General features: G+C 45.1%; 1 protein-coding gene across 1 annotated transcript; it reads left to right on the top strand.

Moving 5' to 3' along the window:
- Positions 1–8,624: 8,624 nt before the first annotated feature.
- MSH6 (mutS homolog 6) lies at positions 8,625–22,342 on the top strand. The gene is given in 25 exon segments (XM_040060161.2): positions 8,625–8,684; positions 10,244–10,446; positions 12,935–13,107; positions 14,262–15,410; positions 15,412–15,444; positions 15,446–15,509; positions 15,512–15,847; positions 15,850–15,953; positions 15,955–16,012; positions 16,015–16,112; positions 16,115–16,255; positions 16,257–16,319; positions 16,322–16,393; positions 16,395–16,415; positions 16,417–16,494; positions 16,496–16,615; positions 16,617–16,745; positions 16,747–16,816; positions 18,131–18,195; positions 18,197–18,397; positions 18,949–19,066; positions 21,215–21,246; positions 21,248–21,305; positions 21,846–22,000; positions 22,136–22,342. Coding segments are annotated over 24 exon segments (3,705 nt in total). The 5' UTR covers positions 8,625–8,684; positions 10,244–10,286.
- Positions 22,343–22,471: the final 129 nt, after the last annotated feature.

Here is a 22,471-nt window from a genome sequence, read left to right as displayed (position 1 = left end):
ATGTTTAGACTCTTGAATTCTGAAGTCCTGTTTCTGGTAGTTCTGCTGTTCTGGCAGATCTCATCTCACTTCAGGTCTTCATCTACGAGAAGGTACAATATAAGCAAAGCATCCTAAAATGTCATTTATTCAGAAATCTTACAATTCCATCTCTTCTTTTTGGTGCTTTGTCATGGAAAAAAAAAACCAAAAAACAACCACAAAAAAACCCCAAAAAACCCAACAACAACAACGAGTTGAAAGGTTTTAGTCATTAAAGGGACCCTAAATAAACATGCAGTTCTTGTTTCTTTTTTCACTGTTGTACAAGCTCTTCTAAAACTAGTACAAGGAATCTGCCTGTCTGCAGACATGCAAATATGCGAGCAAAGAGGAAATTAATCATCTTCTGCTACAATAATAAAGGTAGTTTCTCAGCCCAGTACAGAATGGGTTACTGCATGAACAGTCTCTGATTTACTTTCTGGATGCTGACAAGTGGTAGACTTAGCACTGGGGGGAAATGCCCTTTAAAACACACTTAAAACACCCTGGCATTTTTCCAGGCCTATACAAAATGAGTGAATTAGAATATGTGACTTTTACCAGCCTACCAGACTGATTATATTTTAGGTCAGAATGACCTCATTTTTCAAGGCCATATTTTTCTAAAACGTAACATTTTCACTGGTTGCCTTTTTTGTAGCGTTCACCTCATGCTTCAATTCTCCTTTGGGGCAACTTCTGAGGAAGGTCCACATTGCCTTCAGGCCTGTCAATATCAGCATGATGAAACTGCTTCTGTGAATTGTTCCACTTCACAGTCCGAGATTAGCCTGGCAGCCTCTGTCCCCGAGGTCAGGCCTGCAAAGCACCTGGGTTACCTCTGATCACCTCACCTCTGGAGAGACCAAAGCAGCTCAAGTCAGCCTTAGAGGAAGGACACACATCAGTCAAATGAAGCAGTGGATTCCTCTTTCCACTCCCCAGAAGCTATTTACATGCCAGAGTTATTTCACTTTGTGGTGGTTTCAGGCAGATTTTGGGAGAAACCCTCCCACGGGGCCCCCCTCTCCTCCCCCAACCGGTTCGGGAAAAGGCTTCCTCAGAGAGAAGTGGAAAAAAACCCGTTTATTGAAACAGGCAAAGCACTCCCAGCACAATACCCGATGACAAGAGCTTCATGCCGCTTACGGAGGGATAACAAACTTAAAGAAAGTCTCCTCGAGGGTCGTCACTGTGCTCCCACCCGCTCCATCTCCGCTGGCATTGGGAGAAAAGGAGATGTGCAGGGCTGGGTCTTGGTGGGGTGGGTCCCCTGTGGAGGCCCCCGGTGCTTCCCCAGGTCCTTAGTCCGGAGAGGCTGGAACAGTTCCGAGGAGAGGGCAAAAAAAGAAAAAAAAGAAGGAAAAAAAAGGAAAAAAGAAAAAGAAAAAAAAAAAGGCAAAAAGGCTTCAGCTATTCTACAGCATCTAACTACGCTAGCACTAAACTAACTAACTGCCCGGGGGAAAAAGCAACAGAGCTTCTTTCATCTTGCCGTGTTCCAGCTCCCCCGCTTCAAGGTCACTCCGATGAGCAGAGTTTTCCTGGGGAAAAACAAACCGCGCTTGCCCTCCCCTTTGCACCCAACAGACGACTGGGGACACACAGTTACCCCAGGACACACTTGTTTTTTAATAGTTGTTGGGGGTTTGCAGCAGCCCTATAAAACCAGCTAAATCCCATGATCTTTGTCCACAGTCACTTTCTTTGCCAAAAATGAAAATAAAAGATATTAAAATTTTTTGAAAGAATGTGTTTATAATAAAGGAGAAAAGTGAAGATCATTACATTTGTCACAAATGTGAAATGCAAAATATTGAGATGATAAAATCTTCACATTTTTGTTCAAAATGAGAAAATTCTACATATAATAGCTAGGCCTTTGGGGGTTTTTTCCTCACTTACAGAGATTTCTGTCAGCTCTGGAAGCAAATTTGTCACTCAGCTCAGCTGACACATAGAGAGGGGTAGTGCACATATCTGGTGCTCCAAAGACATACCAAAGTGACATTTCCTACACTGCTCTTGACACTAACTCTCACAGATAATATTATCTTAGCAAATTTTGTCTGAAGAGCATTCAAAAGTTTGATATCAGCATTTCTTTTTTGCCTCGAGGACCCAGCCCCTGCCTGAGTGATGCTCCCTGCAGCTGTGCCTGCCTGTAGCCCTTCCTCCTGGATTCACCCTGGATCTGATCCATGCCCTCACCTTGTCTGGGGCTGCTGTGGTGAGCAGCACCCTGCTCTGCCCACACAGCTCCACGTCCACGTGGAAACCAGGAATGAGTGGTGTCCCTCAGACCGGGACCAGTGGTATTTCAGACCTTCATCAATGACACAGACAGTGAGATCAAGTGCAGCAGCAGCAGCAAATGTGCAGAAGACACTAAACCAAGTGGTGCAGCTGCTGTGCCCGAGGGACAGGGTGACATCCAGGGGGACCTGGACAGGCTTGAGGCCCATAAAAGTCACCTGAAGTTCAACAAGACCGAGTGCAAGGTCCTGCACAGAGGTCAGGGCAAACCCCAGTACCAACACAGGCTGAGGGATGAAGAGGATGAGAGCAGCCCTGACATGAAGGACCTGGGGATTCTGGTGGATGAAAAATGGAATGTTGTCCCTCCCAGCCCAGGCCGTTCTGTGATTCAGGCGCTGGGGGTCTGCATCAGCTGGGTCAGCAAAGGCTCTGCCTCTGCCAGGAGCAGCCCTGCTCCTGCTGCTCCCCAGTCTCACCAATCTGCTCTTGACTGTAGCTGGCAACTTCAACAGCAAGACCTCTCACCTGAGAATGACTTTTCCTTCCTGTCAAATGTATCTTCCAAAGAATATTGAGAGACAGCAAACAGTACAGAATACAAACAATCAGGCACCTGGCCTCAAGAGCACTTTGCTTTTCTGTTGTTGTTATTTTTTTAAACATCTTTCTTGATATACATGACTTCATATTTTTTCCAGAAAGACCTCAAAATTACCTTGCCAGCCTTTTCCTTATTCCAGCAATTAATAGTGCAGAAATGAATTATTCTAAACTCTGGATGAAAGCCTATGTATACCTGAGGATCACTGTATAATCTAGAAAAGCTATGTATAGCCAAAGTTGTTTCAGTTTCAAAAATTCTGAGGTATTATATTGAAAAAAGACAAATCCTTGCCATTTCTAGTGTTTCTAGAATGGAAAATGTTCAGAACCCCTTTGAGAGCTAAAAAGCTTGTTTGAGGGCTGTGTGGGAGGATATGCGTATGCATTGTCAGGGGGAGAGAGAGGAAAAGAACTACGACAAATACAGCATTTTTTGGTGCTCAGATGAGTTTTGTGTAAAGTCTGCACTACAGCAACTATATGATTCTCAATGGCTTTATCTTCAAAAATAGGAAATTTAACAAAAGGGAGGAGGACAGAGTAGTTTGTAGAGTTTTCAGTAATGTCACCTTTTGTAGCCTTGTCATAGTTTTAATTTCAAACTGGGCAGAAACACCAATTAATGTAGTGGTTTTACGTTTACTAAATTTTGGTCCTGGTACATACTCTTTTTGTGAGAGAGAGACTAGGAGAAAAACAAAGCAGGCTCAAACTTTAAAATTAACATATAGTTTATTAACATACACTAAAAGAATAGAAAAAAAAGAAGTTGGAAAAAACCTAAAATGGAATGAAACTTTAAAAACACTTTTCCCTCCTCTTACAAAAGGTTTCCTTTTTGCAAAACAACATAAGAGACAAAACTTGTAATTTTCAGTTAGTTTCATTATCTGATAGTAGTCTTTCATCAATTAATTAGGGGAAGAGTATCCTTTTGAGTCATGGATCCTACTGACAACTTAGAACAGTTCTCTTGTGGGTTTTTAACTGTCACAAAAACAAACCACCCGGAGAAACCTGCCTTTGTCACCCTCCCAGGAGCAAGTTTCCCAAGCTGCTTATGGGTCATGGGTCTTAGACTTTGCAAACCGGGGTGTCAGCTTTTAAAAATGAATAACTCCAAAGCAAAGGATTCTTCACTTCAAGGTACAGAGATATCTTCTCACTTCTTCACTGGCACAGAGGGCTTCTCATCTCTATCTCTGTTCAAAGCATCTTATAGGATATTACTTAGTTCATCACAAACACCTTTGCTTAAATCTACACACAAATTAAAACAATCATCTCCCAAATGCATATCTTTTCCATGATTTAAAGGAATGACCTAATATAGAGTTCATTTCCATGGGCTTAAGTAAGAATAGAACAACCAACTCTTCAACCCTCTGTCCCCAATAGTCTTTTCACTCTTGCTTCTACTGACTTCATGCTGCTGTTCTTTATGTTCACTCTGTCTTTCCTTACTCTCTCAGAGAAGGGCTGAGCTCTGAAGCTTCATGTGTTAAGAAAGAGTTAAATCTGCTGGAGTCTTTGTTTTTTCCCTCTGTGGCTCGTGGTATTAGATGTTCAAGCCGAGCTGATAAGAAGGGAAGAACTCACAGAAACATAGAGGATTGGAGCACTCAGGCAGTCCGGAATCACAAAAAACCAGGCAGGATCATAAAATGCCTTCTCAGCCCACCCCTCGGTGTAAATCGGGGGTGGCCCTCAGCCCAAATGGTGCCCGTAGCTCTTATCAGGGCATAGCAGAGATCTCTCCCTGCTCCAGGGAAGTCTGAAGAAAGTAGCTGTTATAAAAGAGCAACCTCTCCTTCCCTGCCCCTTTCACCTGGGAGCTGATGGAATCCGGCCAGGGCCTCAGGCCAGCTACACCCAAAAGGGGGGAGCAGCAGGCCCAGCTCGATGTTACCTGTCTCTCGCTCTGGCCGAAGGAAAGGAAGAAAAGGACCCCCTACAGGAAATTAATGGGGTTTATATAGTACTTCCCAAAGTCGCAGCTAAGAATTTCAGTGGTCGGAATAGATGTCAATATTCCAACTAACCTCTGATAAGTCCTTGTCTCTTCTAAAGCCATTCCCAGGTCCTCACCTGGAGAATTATTTTACATTTTTCTATAACTGAAAAACCAAACTGTACTAACCCATGACAAGCTCCTATGAAAAAACTTCAGGCTTCCATGTTTATTATTCTAGAACCTACCCCTGTTGAGATTGGCAGAAAAACAAGTAGAATTACATATTTACTAGGGAGAAGATGAGACCCTGTCCTAAAAACCCCATCAGCTTGAGTTAGCGTGAATGGCTCTACCAGGCACGAGTGTGGATGGAGAAGATGGCACCAGGAACAAGCAGGCTGAAGAGAGGGGAGGTGCGTGCCAAGCAGCAGCATCCAAGTGTCTGCCAAGAACTGATAAGCTCCAGAGACTTCACAGTCCTGCTGAATCCACAAAAACCTGATAAACTGAGCACAGACACTCTGCCAAATCTGTCCAAATCCACTGGCATCAGCCATGGGTGTTGTACAGTGCAGGCCACATCCATGAAGGCTGCTATATGCAAAACGACAAGATTGTCTGTCTATCTATCTATGGATATGAATTTATAAAACACGCACACATATATAAATGAAGAAACAAAATTATCTGGAGGGACTTCCTGAACATCCTGACACATCAACACACACCTCTGCTTTAGTAACCAGATGGGGTTGGTCTCCCAACTCCTGCTCCACCCGTCAGTGCAGATGTTTGTGAACCACACGAGGGAATAAATGAATGCAGTGTGCAATGAGTCCCTTGTAATTAACAACAGCATAACAAAAGATATCTAATAATATCTTGTGATCTGTGTTTTCCCCAGCCTGATCCCAGAGAAAAGGGGATACACAACAACCATTATTGCAAATTTAAATTTCTACATTTTTGTGGATATCACCTTAGCAAGGGTGTCTGGATGTTGGACCTAGACTTTCTAAATTACAGGCTTATGTATGTTTTGGAGGGAGGCATTTTCAAGTGGTTGTCACCATAAATGGAGGCATGTCCAGACAGACACAGACACAAACAGACACAGACACAGACAAAGACACAGACACAGACACAGACACAGGGGCACCCCAGACCTGGAGAACTGGTATCATGGAATGGGATAAATTAGGAAGTTGCCTGGCCCCTCACTCAAGCTTCCGGACCATGTGGTCTGTAAAGTCTAAGGATCACAGTCTCTCTCCCTTGAGACATTCACAGTGTTGCCAAATCAGCAACCTATCCCTCTTCTAGCAGAGTCACCGGGACTGGACACATGCTCCTCCCAGCCTGAAGAAACCCCAGGGCTACCAAACTCAACCCCAACAATAAAATTACTTCTGTGCCACTCATACCATCCTGGATCAGGAGGACACCAAATTCAGACAACCCTTCATGTTTTCCTGTCACGTCCATTCCTCAAATGAACAGACAAGAGAGAGGAGGGAGAATCTACCAGGAGTCTGATCAAAACAGTCTTTATCTTTAAAACTGGGCCTGCTTTCAGCATTCGCCCAAATTTTTCCCCTTCCTGCCTCATCCCATCAACCTGCTCCTACCTGCCAGAAGGATGACCACTGTAATTTTCCAGAAAAATTTAAATTGTGTCACCTATTTACAGAAAAAAAATTGAAAAAAAGAGAGCCACCCAAACACTTGTGCAGGTACCGGTCCTGGTGAGTGTTTTTGATAAGAACCTGCTGAGGGGGTTATCCTGCAGTGTGTTCCACTTCCAAGAACTTCACAGGCCACAAGCCGTGGAATCCACTGCATTTTTCTCAGGAAATAAATGCCTTAGGTTTTGTACTTCAGTTTGAGGCACAGAGCACATCAGATTGTCTCTGAATGCAATAGATGACAAGTGAAATGGAAGTTGAGCTTTGATCTTAAAAGGAAATTGTTATTTTAGGAGGAACAGGCTTTCAGAACCCGTTATCAGCTGGATTTGCAGGACCTCTTGTGGTTAAAGCCCTAACTTGCAGTTCCACGTTTCTGCTGGCGGTGAGAGTGCACCTGTGGCTTTGGCTTGACATGCTAAGCAACAATGCTAGCGAAAGGAAAAGCTGTACTAACTGGCAACTGGTGACAGGAGATAATTTTTCTGTGGATTTATACAACTTATAAGAATAAGTTGTTATTTTTGGTCAGTGCTCCTGTATCTCAAGCATACCAGTCAAGAACCATGAAATGGAATTGTCTTACAGAGTCACAGAACCGCAGAATACTCTGAGCTGGAAGGGACCCAAAAGGATCATCAGATTCCAGCTCCTGGCCCTGCACAGGACAGCCCCAAGAGTCACACCATGTGCACCGTGTGTTATAATGCATCAGAAAATTGCTTTTAAAGGACATAGGCTCACCAATTAATATGAAAAAGAACCCCAAAACCATATGAAGAAATCCTGTTATTTTAGCTGACGCTTAGCTCTGATGTGCCTCTGTCAGTGAAACCAGCTGAGAAGAGGGGCTGGCAGCTCTCCAGGCTTCTCCTCCGGCCACGTACCAGCTTCTCCTCTTCCCACCACAGCGCTGCAGGACAAGAAGGAAGCTCTCCGATGCCAGTGCCACAACTCCTCTTTCCCTGAGGATGTTTTTGTGGGAAGGCTCCAACTCATGCTATCACACCATTAACCATAACAAGCACTGTGGCCCCATGGCAGGCTGGGAACGGGGTTTGGAGGGCAGTAGCTGTTGTCCCAAAATAGGTTCTTGGACTTGGTGTGTGAGAGGCCAATCCACACACAGAGTTGAAGTATTTGATTTATTCCCAGTTCTGCACAGAAAGGGGTGCTGGGTGCCAAAGCCACAATGCCAGCATGACCGCTACCAAAACCTTTCAACATTTATACATTTTAGTAAACGAAGGCATTAATGTTCATTGGCTAAAAGTTACATAGTTTGCTTATTCATTAGTATTCTGTCTTCTGCTTATTCTCTCGCTTCTTCGGCTAACTAGTCCCATACTCAGTCTTTCTCTTTTGGGCCAGAGGGTTTCTTGGGTCCGTGAGTTGGTGGTCACCATGTCCCCCTGCCAGAATTTCCTTTTACCTGACCGGAGCTCATACAGCACATTTGCTCAGTTGTCTTTTTAGTTTTGAGCTCCTGCCAAATGTCCTTGTGGCCCGTAAATTCTGCATCCTGCCAGCAGTGCATCCTTCTCCCCAGGCTTTGTTAACCTTCCCCGAGATCGTAGATCATCTCGAGCCCTAAACATTAACAAGATAACTCTACCCACAAGTAACTTGTCTTTTTAACACCTGGACGCCACTCAGGGATTGCCTTTTAGCTGCTGTTTCAAAGGAGTTAAATCTCCTTTCCTGTTGACTAGGCTTGAAAGCATGAGAAGATCAGGCATCACAGAACGTCCTTTCCCACGGAAATTTGTAGATATTCCACATTTGCGCCAACAGAGCCGACACGGACGGGCGCGCTGGGCCGGGCGGAGCCGGTCCCTCCGCGCTTCCCGCCAAGACTGAGGGCGGGCCGGCCCGGGGCGGGGCCAGGCGCGGGTTTGGCGCGCGGGGAGGCGTGCGCTTCCCGCCGCGGCCATGTCTCGGCAGAGCACCCTGCTCCGCTTCTTCTCCAAGGCCGCCCCGCCGCCGGCCGGCACCGAGCCCCGCACCGAGCCCCGCACCGGGCCCCGCCGCGCCTCGGGGGAGCGGAATGGCCTCCAGGCCGCCGGCAGCCCCGCGGGCCGGGCGGGCCGAGCGGCGGCGCGGCGCGGCGAGGACGGCGAGAAGGGCGCGGGGGGCGGCGCGGCCGCCAAGGCCCCCAGGTACCGGCGGGGACGGGGGAGGCCGCGGAGCGCGGCCCGCGGGAGGGGAGGGCAGGGCAGGGCAGGGCAGGGCAGGGCGGGAGGGGGAGACGGGACGGAGATGCAGCCGCCGGCGGTCGGAGCGGGACCCTCGAGGTGTCCGTATTGTCGTCCCCCCGTCGCTGCCCCTGTCCCGGCGGTTTCCTGGCTGTGGTGCCCGGCCGGGCCCGCGGGGCTGGCCCGCAGCGGCCTGTGCTCCCGGCGGGCCTGGGCGGCGGGGCACTGGGACACGTGCGGGGACGGGGGGCGTGCGGTCGGGTCTTGCTGTTTGGGAGTGCTGTTGCACTCGTGTTTTAAGTTTGCTTTCCGTGCTGTATCATAGAAGGGACACAGGCTGGATGAGACCATAGTGGGGCATCTGGCCCAACCTCCCTGCTCGAGCAGGGTCATCCCAGAGCACGTGGCACAGGGTTGTATTGACAGTTTTGAGTATCTCTAAGGAGGGAGACTCCACCTCTCTGAACAGTCATTTCCAGTGCGCAGTCACACATACAGTCAAGAAGTTCTTCCTTGGGGTCTGGTGGAACTTTCTGACCTTTGTCTCTTGTCCTAATGCTTGGTATCAGCTAAAGAAGCCTGGCTTCATCTTCTTGGTAACCCCACACTTAGAGATTTATACGTATTGATGAAGTCTCCTCAGTCATCTCTTCTCGAGGCTGAACAGGCCCAGCTTCCTTAGCCTTTCCTCTTAGAGAGATGCTCCATTTGCATAATCATCTTCGTTGCCCTCTGCTGGACCTAATGCAGGAGCTCCATGTCTCTCTTGTGCTGAACACCATGATGGCAAGTGTCCCACAAGTTAGCAAGCTAAGTGTCACTGGTAGTTGGGCCACAGCCTGCAGGAGTCTCCTGGCCATCATCTGTGGGACTGTGGCAGTGGCTGGGGTGAAATCTATGGGAAGGAGGAGAGAACAAAAAAAGCTGTGTCAGATGCTTTGCAATGCAGGTGGAGTTATTTATTTATTAATTTTTTGTAGCCTGAGGGTTTTTTAAGTCTTACTCTTTTCCTTAGGTACCTGGTTGAAAATTAGTTTCTGCAGGAAAAGGGCGTGTAGTGACAGGACAAGAGGGAATGGTTTCAAACTGAAAGAGAGTAGGTCTAATTAGATATTAGGAAGAAATTCTTCACTGTGGGGTTGGTGAGGCACTGACACAGATTGCCCAGAGAAGCTGTGGATGTGTTCAAGGCCAGGTTGGATGGGGCTTTGAGCATACTGGTCTAGTGGGAGGTGTCCCTGTGCACAGCAAGGGTTTGGGACTAGGTCATCTTTAGGGTCCCCTCCAACCCAAACCATTCTGTGATACGGCTCTGTCTCCGTGGCAGAACTTGGAGAAGCAAACCAAAAAAGTTTAAGAGAAGTGTTGATGGTAGTATGGAAGAAATATGTCATCCAGGTTGCACCCCCTGGGAGGCTTCCATAAGAGGGCAAAATGGTCACCAGCAGTGTGCAGTAACATTTATGAAAAGAGCTGTTCCAAATGTCTGTGTTCCTCAAATGACACATTTGTTGTCTCTGCAGTGTCTCCTGTGAGTATTCTCCTGGGGACTTGGTGTGGGCCAAGATGGAAGGTTATCCCTGGTGGCCGTGTCTCATATACAACCACCCCACTGAAAGAACAATAGTCAGAGGAAAAGGAAAATCCACTCGTATCCATGTGCAGTTCTTTGATGACAGCCCTACAAGAGGTTGGGTCAGTGTTAAATACCTGAAGCCATATAAAGGTAAGAGATAGAAACAAAACTGTTTGAAATGGAAATATGCCACTCGTTTTGGAATTACAGGCTTGGAATATAGGATATATTATTCTTGATAGAGAAAGAGCAGCAAAACCAAGAGTAGAATTGAGCATGTTTTGTGCTTTGTAAGTGACAAGTTTTTGAGGGTTATAGGTACATTTGTGTTTATACAGTTCTTATACAGAATCATAAAACACTAAGCCCTTTCACTTATTAGATTAGAACAACTAAATAAGCAAACTTAAAGCTTACTAATATTTTAGAGATATATCCTTTATTTTTCCCATCAGTATAAAAATTATGTAAAAGATAAATCCAGTATTAACACTTTTAGCCCCGGAATCCTTAAAATATTCAGAGTGTCAAACCCAGTTTTTAAGCAGCTATTTAGGAACTGCAGTATGTCCAGAATTAAAAGGCTAGGCCCAGGATATCAGGTAAATAAAATTAATTCTGCTGCAATGTTTCTTCTCAGTAGTGCAGCAGTTTTGTAAATAAAAGATATAACTTGAGAATTGAGTGTTGGTGAGGGCAGTGCTTGTAGTTACAGATCAGAGTTGGTGTTTGTGGTACTGAAGAAATTACTTGGCTAACTAGTGAAAATCAAATGTTATCAAGAGTTAATATTTTGCATAATAAATCTCACCTTTTTAATACTCATAGCCTGTTTTCCCCTTTTTTCATAATTTTACTGTTGCTGAAAATGGAATCGTTGGCTGTAAACTGTCACGTGTAAATCATATTGCTGTAAACTGTCCTGCTAGTCAATCAGATACTTCATATGTAATACAGTATTTCTGATGCCCTGTAAGATTTGCTTGTGTCACTGAAAAAGACTGAATTTAAACAGTTTCTTCCTTTTTACAAGTTAGAGTTCCATCTCATGTGATCATGTAGCTACTTTTTTTGTCTCCTCTGTACTTCAGTGTACTGCATTTCAGCCATGGCTTTAAATTAAAACAGTAATGTTATTGCCATGAGTATTAGCATAATTTATTGCAAATAAATTGGTCCATGGCTATGTGCGTCTTTCCCGAAAGTATTAAAAAACCCCGTATTTTAAGAGCTTGCAGTTGCAGTTAGAAGCAAATACAGATAAGGGGAATTAATCTATTTACCAAAAAGAAGTTTAAGCACGTACACATAGATCTATCACGGGAAAAGTGTTGAATGCAGAATAGAGTAAAAAAATTTAAAATACCTGGTTTGCTTTAAATTCAAACAAAAAGCATTTCTATATACAAAATAAGAGTGTTAGAGTCTTTGGGTAAGAAAATGGAGATGTTTCTTGAGTTGTATTATTTTTTATACCTGGGTAAATGCAGACAGCACAGGGCTAGACCTGTAAGAGGCAGGCATGGAGAAGTGGAGGTGCATAGCACTTGGTTAAGTGAATATGCAGGTGTTGTACACTTGGGTGTGCAGCTCAGTTATATGAGAAAATTTTTCTCCTGACGTTGTTCAGTCACATTTAATATTAATGCAAAATATTTTTACACTGCCTCATTGCATTTGAAAAACTGAAAGGGAGATCTGCATTGTTAAAATGTTGCCTTTGTGCTGTAGAAGCAGCTACTTGTAACTCCCTGCTTTGCTAGTGCAAACTGGGAGTTGATTGTGAGTAAGAGTTTTGTTTGAGTTGTTTCCTGGGGTATTTGGCCTCCTCCAAGTCTGCTGCCTTTGTCTGCCACTGATTTAGAGCGGAAGCTTCAGTCAGTAGTGGTGGGTGATGAGATTCACAAGAGTGGGAAAAAGGACCTGAAATCAGTCTGTAGATTGGTTAGCTTTGGGTTTTTGTGCAGGTGGTGGCAGGAGGAGCTGTGGTGCATGGGGGCTGTGCAGGAGGATGAGGGAATGGAGCGGTTATTAATAGCAGGCTTTGTTCATGGCCCTGCAGTGTCAGGCTGAGTGGCCAGCGTGATTGGCCATCAGCTAATCTGGCTAATGGGTTGGGGCTGGGTGCCTGGCTGCTCTTAGAGCAGCAGTTTGGAGGCCAGCAGAGCTTTGAGGTCTGTGCCATAGATAGCTTGTGCCTAGAAAGTGAAGAGAACCCTGGTTGAAGTTACCTGTCCTTGCTAAAACAGCCCTGTGGTCTCAGTTAGGTCTGTCTGCTGCAGTGCCAGTGTGAAGCGTTAAATTCAGCACTAACTACAGTCAGTGTGAGGGTGTTCAGAGCTCAGCTTAGGAGTGCTCACATGTGCTAATGAGTTACAAAAATAGAAGCAATTCTTCAAGTGTTCATGTAGGTTAGCATTTCATTTGTGACTGTGTATACTTTCCCCAGGGGTAGTTTATCAGGCTGAGTGATAGGGCTGCTGTATTTAAGGTGTGGTGGGAATGAGTGGTAGCAGCACAGAAGTTTAGTTATCTGAATGTGAAGGTTAGTTGTCTGAATACATTTAAAAGTGAACTATGTACACTGGCTAAATGCTAGACTGGTGTCAGTTCCTAACAAATCTGTGATTTTTTACAGGTTCATCAGATGGGGAGACGAAGAAGGGAGGTATGTTTTACAGCACAAGCCTGAAATTTAAAAGAGCCATGGTGCTGGCAGACGATGCCATGAGCAAAGATGAAACCAAGAGGCTTGAACTGGCAGTATGCAATGAACCTTCAGACACAGAGGAGGAAGAGGAAGAAATTGAGGTAAAAATGTTCTTAATTGCTGTCATTTGCAGAAATATTACCAGGAAACTAGAAGCTGTGACTTAGAACTAAGCATGGAATATCCTGCAATTCTCTGGTACAGTAATCACAGCTTATCTCATTAATCTTGCTCACATATATATCCATATGTCTTTTTTTTATACTGCTTCTGTGTTGTCAGGTCATATGCTGGTCTCTCATCTTTTCTAGTTGGAAAGACAAGTCTCTTTGGTGTTCTGTATGGTAAGGACTGACCTCAGAATCTGCTTAACTTCTCTGACTCTATTCCCTCATCACTCCCTGGTGACCTACTTTTTCACTGAGAAATGCTTCTTTTCTGGTGCATCATTTTATTTCTCTATCTGCTATTTATAGTCCAAGTGCCCTAAGTTTGATCTTAAGTTTTTAGTGTGTCTAATGTATAAATTTCTAGTTTTTTGACTATTCATCTAAGGTATAAAACTGAATTTTTGGAGCCCACCCTCATCTAGTGGAGTAGCATTAAAATGCCAGTTCTTGCACTGTTAACACCAGTCTTGGTGGAGTAATTAAAAAGTGATATTTTATTGTATTGTATTCATGTTGTGTTGATTCAGCTATTATTTCAGTAGCACCATATGGCTTGGAATAGATTTCTTTGGAGATGAATGGTATGAGGAAACTGTCAGTGGGATGGTGGTTTCCCTTAGCTTCTCATCAACTCAGTCCTCAGTGTGACAGTGCCCTGAGGGACGGGTGCCACTCCAGGCATTGTGTTATGTGCAGTGGCACTTTGTACTCACTGCAGTCCCTCCACTGGTGGTTTTCCATTAAAGTCTGAGGATGAAAAGACAAATCATGGAGTTGCTTTTTTTTTCTCCTGCCCGTGCCATATTCTTTTTTGTGTAGTTTAAGTGCTTTGTTCATCAGCATCACATCTGTACAGTAATGAAGGAGTCTAAAGAACACAAGAGTAATTATGCCACTGCCCAGTAGTAATTAGTTATCCAGAAAAAACCTGAGTTCTGTTAAGATAGATGGAATTGGCTGTGGCTCTGCTGTCTCTTGCTTGAAGCATCATGGGTACTGTGTTATTGCACGTTTTTGCGCTTCTTTATGCAGCAGTATCATTGTAGCCAGAATTACCTTACAGACAAAATAATTTCTTTTTCCAGGAGATGAGTGAAGATGCATCAGACAACAGTGAGGACTGCAATAGTGAGGAGGATGTGAAAAGCAAAAAGCGAGTGATGAGCAGGGAAAGAGCTGTAAAAGCCAAGAGAAGGAGAGTGTTGGATTCTGACAGTGACCATGATGGCTCTGATGTGGAGTTCAAGCCTGATGGGAAAGAAGCAGCAAGCAGTGAGGAAGCCAGTAGTGGGGTGGATGAAAATGAGTCTTCTGACACTGAGGCAGAGAGTGTTGCAGAGAGCCCCATAAAAGTCCCTTCTAAACGAAAGAGAAGTGAGGTGAAAAAGCCTGCTAAAAAGAGTAGCTTGGGAAACGAATGTTCTGCAACACCCAAAAGAGCAGCAACAGTCTCTTCAGAAGCCAAGTCTAAGCTGACATCGTTTGCAGCACCTGAAAGTTTTGAATCTCAAGCAAATGCTGGCAGCTCTGGAGGCACTGGTGGCATCTCAGTGTGGGAACATGAAAAGCTTGACTGGCTGCAAGAAGGGAGGAGGAGAGATGCACACAGGAGGCGTCAGGGTGACCCTGATTACGACCCCTGTACTCTGTATGTGCCTGAAGATTATCTCAACAAGTGCACGCCGGGTGTGCGGAGGTGGTGGCAGCTCAAAAGTCAAAACTTTGATGCTGTGATTTGCTACAAGGTTGGAAAGTTCTATGAGTTGTATCACATGGACGCAGTCACTGGTGTGAATGAGTTGGGCCTGATCTTTATGAAGGGCACCTGGGCACACTCAGGTTTTCCAGAAATTGCGTTTGGCCGATTCTCCGATGTCCTGGTGCAGAAGGGCTACAAGGTGGCGCGCGTGGAGCAGACGGAAACGCCTGAAATGATGGAAGCGCGCTGCAAGTCAGTGGGCCACTCCACCAGGTTTGACAAGGTGATGCGCCGGGAGATCTGCAGGATCATCACCAAGGGAACCCAGACCTACAGCGTCATGGACTGCGACCCCTCCGAGAACCACAGCAAGTTCCTGCTGTGCGTGAAGGAGAAGTGCGACTCAGCCGGGACGCGCGTGTACGGGGTCTGCTTTGTCGACACCTCCATGGGGAAGTTCCACGTTGGCCAGTTCCCAGACGACCGCCACTGCTCCAGGTTTAGACTATGGTAGCTCATTACAACCCCTGTGCAGGGTGCTGTTTGAGAAGGGGAACCTGTCTGTGGAACACACAGAAGATACTGAAGGGCTCACTTGTTTCCTGCATTCAGGAAGGGCTGACCTCAGGTTCCCAGTCTGGGATGCATCTAAAACACTAAAAGTCCTTCTTGAGGAAGGATATTTCAAGGAGAAGCAGAATTCTGAAAATGGATGTTCTCTGCCCTCTGTAATCAGATCTCTGACTTCAGAGAGTGACTCCCTGGGATTAACTCCTGGTGAAAACAGTGAATTAGCTTTGTCAGCTCTTGGGGGATGTGTCTTCTATCTCAAAAAATGTCTGATTGATCAGGAGCTGTTATCACAGGCAAACTTTGAGGAATACGTCCCTGTGGATATTGCTACTGCAAAAACCATGAGTTCAGGTAGTTTGTTTGCCAGAACTGGCCAGCGGATGGTGCTGGACGGAGTCACCTGATGAACTTGGAAGTCCTGCAGAATGGAACCAATGGAACCACAGAAGGTACTTTGTTGGAAAGAATTGATTCTTGTTGTACACCATTTGGGAAACGACTCCTGAAAACAGTGGCTCTGCGCTCCACTTTGTAATCCTAAATCCATCAATGATCGTTTGGATGCTGTGAGGACCTCCTGGCGGTGCCAGATAAAATGTCTGAAGTCAGTGAGTACCTCAAGAAATTGCCTGACCTTGAAAGACTGCTCAGCAAAATTCAACAGCATTGGGTCACCACTCAAAAAGTCAGAACCATCCTGACAGCAGGGCCGTCTTCTATGAAGAACTCAAATACAGCAAAAAAAAAATCGCTGACTTTCTGTCTGCCCTGGAGGGATTCAAAGTAATGAATGAAATTGTTGAAATTCATTGAGGAGTTTGCCAGTGACTTCAAATCCAGAGTCCTGAGGCAGCTGGTCACCCCGCAAAGCCAAAAGTTCCCGACGGCCGCTTCCCAGACCTGAGTGCAGAGCTCACAAGGTGGGACACGGCCTTTGATCACAAACCAGGCTCGGAAGACAGGAGTGGATTACCCCAAAGGCAGGTTTTGACGCTGATTATGACGGAGCACTACGGGATATCAGAACCATCCAGGAAGATCTTCGGAAAGTACCTGGATAAGCAGCGCAAGCTGCTTGGGCTCAAATCCGTGCAGTACTGGGGGACAGGCAAGAACCGATACCAGCTGGAAATCCCAGAAAGCGCCGTATCTCGTAACCTGCCGAGGAGAGTACGAGCTGAGGTCGAGCAGGAAGGGCTACAAGCGCTACTGGACCAAGGAGATTGAGAAGATGCTGGCTGCGATGGTGAATGCCGAGGAGCGCCGCGATGCTGCCCTCAAGGACTGCATGAGGCGCCCTCTTCTACAACTTTGACAAGAACAGCAAAGGACTGGCAGACAGCTGTGTGGAGTGCATTGCTGTGCTTGGTAAGAGCTCTGCCTCATTCTGACACACAGTAAACTACCCTTGTGGTGATGAAATCTGATCTGGGGAAGCTTGTTTCCAGCACTTGTCGTTTGAAAAGCTCTTGATTGTGGGTAACAACTTTGATAATTAAGAGTGATTCCCTGTTTCCTTCCTGTCAAAGTAGCAGGATGGTTGCTGGGGGCCTTGCAATGTTTGCAAAACTCTTTCTCCGTTCCTGTTGTGTGGTTGTAGATGTGCAGCCAAGTGTTTCTTCTCCCAGTCAGTGTAGCCTCGTGGGCCCTCACTGCTTCCAGAGCCTTGTGTGTGGGTAGATTAGTAGCTTCTTATTAAATGAGGTATAAAAATCTAACCTGCTGGTAAGCTTCTTTCCATCTGAGCAGGATGCTTTCTGGGCATCCTTTAAAAATAAAAATGCTTGGTGTCAAGCCTTGAAGAGGATAGTCTACTAAGAAGGCTTCCCCAAATCTTCCTTAAATTTCTGGAATAAAACAACCTCCTATATTCCCTTCTCAGGACTGGCATACTTTTGTCTTGTGGATTTTCTTCTAAGATGAGGCACTCTGGGATGTCTTTGTTCCAAGGAAAAATGAAAGCACTCTCTGAATGCCACAAGAACAGAAAAGGGAGAGCAGGCAGGCAGGGAGTGTTGGCTGGGAATGGATTTGCTGGGAGATCTGGGAAGCAGTCACATCAGCTACACCACAGCCCAGGGCAAGTGCTGAATTGGTTCCCAGCAGAGAGGAATTCAGTGTCCAGGCTCAGCTGTAATGTGTGTATATAAAGCCTCTAAAATCATAAAACAGTCTCATTGTGTAGGTGATCAGCTTTTAGAACCTCAGGGCTCAGCTAACTGAGGGGACTTGTGCTGCTGTTTCTTGCTGGACCAACAAAGGTTTAATATTTATACTGTTTTCCTCTGGCAATTTTTCAAGCAAATTAGGATTCTTCACAAAGTAATTCACTGTCACAGAAGCTGATTTCCTCCTTACTTGTACTCAATGAAAAACCAGTGCAAGAAAATAGTATTTTATATATGTACTTTTGAAATGAAATTATGTGGATTTTAAAGACTTCTAAAAAAACTATAGGGGGAGCATTTTTATCTGTAGAAATCTGGAAGGAATGAGGAAAGACACTGTAAATATTCCCACCTTTTTACTTGTTCTGGAGTCCTTTTTGGGTGTTTCCCTTACGAAGAATATGGATAGAACAGAAAATTGTTTCTACAAAATTGCTGTTCAATGAGTAAATGAATTTCGGTGTTTGAAGAAATTTGAAAGTGTGACTGACTGGAATTTCTCTTAACTTTCTAGATGTCTTGATGTCCCTTGCTCACTACAGTCAAGGTGGTGATGGACCCCTGTGCCGACCCGTAATCCCTGCTGCCTACGGATAATGCTGCTCCCTTCCTGGAACTTAGAAATTCCCGCCATCCGTGCATCACAAAAACTTTCTTTGGGGATGATTTTATTCCCAACGACATTGTGATAGGCATCAAGGACGAAGGCAGCAGCAGTGAGGCCTCCTGTGTGTTGGTAACTGGCCCAAACATGGGTGGCAAATCTACGCTCATGAGACAGGTGATTGTCACATGTTCCAGGGTACTTCTGGGGTTTGGGTGAGGGAATTACAGGGAATTACATGGGTGTCACAGGAGGTCCCAGAAGTGGGACTTTCAGGGTGTGTGGCAATTGCACACGCTGGTGGAAAATGCCCATGATCAGGCAGATTTTCTGCTTTAGGGAGGGATAAGTTTTATTTGTCCTAGGAGAGGTGGTTGGGAAAAAGTGATAGAGTACCATTTATCTTTTTCAAGTGACTTTCCCAGGACTTGGCATCAGCTGGCAAAAGATGCTTCTGCAGGTTGAACAAGATGAAACTAGATATCAGCAGGGAGGTTGCTCTATAAACATTGCTTGCTGTGATAATTTGTGTTTTTAAGGCTTTCAGAGTAGTTCAGTCTTGGCCAGAGATGTGGCTGCTGCAGCCTGGAAGCTGCTAAAAGCAGCGGGGAGCTTTATGTACTCGAGCCCTTGTTTAGGGGAAACACAGCTTTGTGCCCCTCGCTGTGCGTGTGGAACTGAAGCTGCAAGCACTAGTGCAAATGCCAATGTCCCTGTTTGCCGTGCAGGCTGGTCTCCTGGCGGTCATGGCCCAGCTGGGGTGCTACGTGCCCGCGGAAGCCTGCAGGCTCACGCCCATCGACCGCGTGTTCACACGGCTCGGCGCCTCCGACAGGATCATGGCCGGTGAGTGTCTGACATGCAGCTGCACACAGGGCTGTTGCCAGCAACTTTCTGCTCTTGCTTTGAGGGGCAAGCTGGGGCAAGTATTTTGCAGGGAGAGCTGGGCACTCTTTTCTCTTGTTCAGAGTGGAGACAGGATTGTAGTTAGGCTTTATTTTTCCATGTGTGTGTCCGTTTGATTTTTGACAGACTTGCAGGATCACTTCCTAATGGATTTGAATATTAAAAGCCTAACCCCCAGCTGGATGCAAGTCTGAGAAATACCTTTTTGTAGAACTGATTGTATTCTACTCTCATGGATACCTTTTTCTAAGTGTTCTGAAATAGGACAGTGATGTTGGGGCAGCTGTTGCACAGTTGTGGGGTTTTTTTGTACCTTCTTGCGAGGACTATAGAAGTCCCTTGTTTCAATCAGAATGCCTTATGTTTGAAATCTGATTTCTTCTGACAAGGAAGAGAGGCAGATGTCCTTGGAAGCAGTAGTTGACAGTTCTTGGAGTATTTTATTCCTTTAATGGAGAGGAAGACACAGGTGGAGGATGACAAGTGGAATGGTAAAGTCTGCCAGTGGTGATGGGCAGAGTGCCACTGGGCTAGAAAAATAAAATGATTGTTGTGGTTAGAATAGTATCACTGCTCATTTAAGAAGGGCACAGATTTTCTGTGATCTCTCTGCTGAAAAATGTGGGTCAGTGAATATGAAAGGAGTTAAGCCCACTGAACTTGTTGCACAGAAGGAATTTGGAAATTAATCATTCTGAGTTCTTGATTAAACAAAAATATTTACACTTCCCTAAATCAAAGCTTTTTTTCATAGCTAGAGAATGTTATTAAGGCTTTCTTTGCCCAGCTTGTCTCCATTTTAATTTCAGTACAAGGATGAATCAAAAATCTGGAAGACTACTGAAATGCTTATGGTAGAGATGAGAAGGGCCCTTCCTTCATGAGGAATGGTCTACCAAATGTAGCATTTTCAATTTTTTTTCAGTTAACTGAGAACTATACTTCTGATTTGACGTTTTACATAGTGAGGGTGAACACTACACAGAACGAGCTTTGAAATCTGTTCTTGATGCATTTGTTTGCGCACTGCGTAGATAGGAATGCAGAACAAAAGTTGTTCCTTGGCAGTCACTTTGTAATGGATGTCAGCAGGACTTTTATGGAGTTAATTTTTTCAGTAATACAATTTTAGAGCTCTATTTTCTGAAGAGAATAAATGGTTATTCTTAAATATTGTTTAAAACATATTAAATCCTGGTAATTTCTTTAAATAAATGCAGGAAATCAGGATTGGTGGACACTGCTTAATAATTCATATTGGAAAACTTAACGTTAGAGCAAAGCAGTCCTCATGCAGCATAAGTACAGGAAATAAATGCTTGCTTTCAATGGAATAAATTGCATTAAATGCTGCTATTTGAGATTATTTGTAATGATTCCCACAAAGAACAAGTAAATCCTGACTTTGTAAGTGTGGCTTTATCATGTGGAAGGGTGTGAATAATTGTGTACTGCTTGTAATCTGCTAAAACCAATTTCAGGTGTAAATTTCAGGCGTTGTATTATCTGGGTTGCTGAAACTCCCATGAGATGCTTGAGCCTTAGGAGCATAATATTACTTTTGTCATACGTCATTCAAGGAGAGCACGTACAAATAAAGCCTTTGTTACCCAAATAGTTCCCTCATGACATCACAACCCAACCAGTAATTCCAGTCTCTCGGTCTTTAATTTTCTGCTTGTTTTTTTACTGGAAAGTCACGCACCTTTGGCCTGTCCTGCGCACTTAGAGCGAGACAGCGACAAAAATTTTCCCCATCGTGTAGCCCTTGTGCCCTCTTTTTGTCCAGCTGTTAGTTTTGACTGGTGCTATTAAAAATAAGCAGGTGTCTTGGCCTGAAAACTTAATTGTGTTGGTGCTCTGTACTCTGAAGGAACCAAAACTTGTTTTTTTCTGGTGAATGGGAACCTGCTGTTTTCACACTGGGAAAAAAGTGTCATGTTTTTGTTCACCTTCAGTTTGCTATCGAGTTTCACTTTAGCTTAACCAAGACTCTAGTGCAGATTAAACAAGGTTTTAAGTGTGTTTCTTAGATCTTTGACTACTTCATGGCCTCTTTTTTTTTTTTCCCCATCCTTTCTTTTAAAGGTGAAAGTACCTTCTTTGTTGAATTGAGCGAGGACTTCCAGCATTCTGCAGCATGCAACAGAGCACTCCCTTGTTCTCGTGGATGAACTGGGTAATTAGATTATTTTGTAATAGATGGAAGCTAAATCTGAGGGATGAAAGACTGGCTGCAAGGTTTTGGGCTGCCTGAATGCCGACCAAGTACACAGAGCCAGTTTCATCATAATACTGCTGGTGTTCAACGGGTGTCTCAGCCTCTCTAACATGAACACATCTTGGGTACCCTGGGAACTCATCACCACCTCCCACTCCCAGTCATTATTACCCTATCTCCAGCTGTGGTTTCCTGCTTTTCCTTTGCATAATTACTTGCAGCAAACCTCAGGATAGCAGAAACACCTTTTTTCTGCAGTGCCAGAAGAGGGTGATTGTTGCAGGGCCAATACTCAGGTCACTTCCCACGGGTGGCTCTCACCCATCACTGCTGTTTGTCTTGCGCACAGCGGGGAGGGAAAAAAACAAACCCTACACATGCATTGCTGAATTTGTCCTTTAGGGTGTCTGTCTCTCCAGCAGCATGTGAACCGTGGATTGACTTGACTGTGCCTCTTGTGTTCCCGAGTGTGCCAACGCTGTCCCGTTGTGTCCCCAGGCAGAGGCACGGCCACGTTTGACGGAACAGCCATAGCGAGCGCGGTGGTGAAGGAGCTGGCCGAGAGGATCCGGTGCCGGACGCTGTTCTCCACTCACTACCACTCCCTGGTGGAGGACTATTCCCACAGCGGGGCTGTGCGCCTGGGCCACATGGTAGGTGTGAGGATAGGATTTCTCCTGCTTTTCTGTGCTCTTCTGCCCTGAGAAATGGGTGTTTTGAGAACAGGACATGACGTCCCATGCATTTCTTAGGCTGCAGTACTCTGACTTGTGACTTGCTGTTCCCAGGCGTGCATGGTTGAAAATGAGAGCGAAGAAGATCCAAGCCACGAAACAATTACGTTCCTGTACAAGTTCATTGAAGGAGCCTGCCCAAAGAGCTATGGCTTCAATGCGGCAAGACTTGCAGATATTCCAGAGGAAGTAATTCAGAAGGGGCACAGAAAAGCCAAAGTGTTTGAAAAAACCACCCTCTCCCTGAGAATATTTAGGTAGGACCCTGGGTTTCTGTATCTATGTTACAAATTGCTTATAGGAACCCATTTTAATTTTTGGCAGTGACTTTTTGTCAGTCATAGCAAGAGGGGCAGTTACAACTACTTTAGTCAACATCATATATTAACA

The sequence above is a fragment of the Hirundo rustica genome, chromosome 3, assembly GCF_015227805.2.
Source record: "Hirundo rustica isolate bHirRus1 chromosome 3, bHirRus1.pri.v3, whole genome shotgun sequence".
NCBI classification, from domain to species: Eukaryota; Metazoa; Chordata; class Aves; order Passeriformes; family Hirundinidae; genus Hirundo; species Hirundo rustica.
This window is presented reverse-complemented; position numbering and strand designations above follow the sequence as displayed.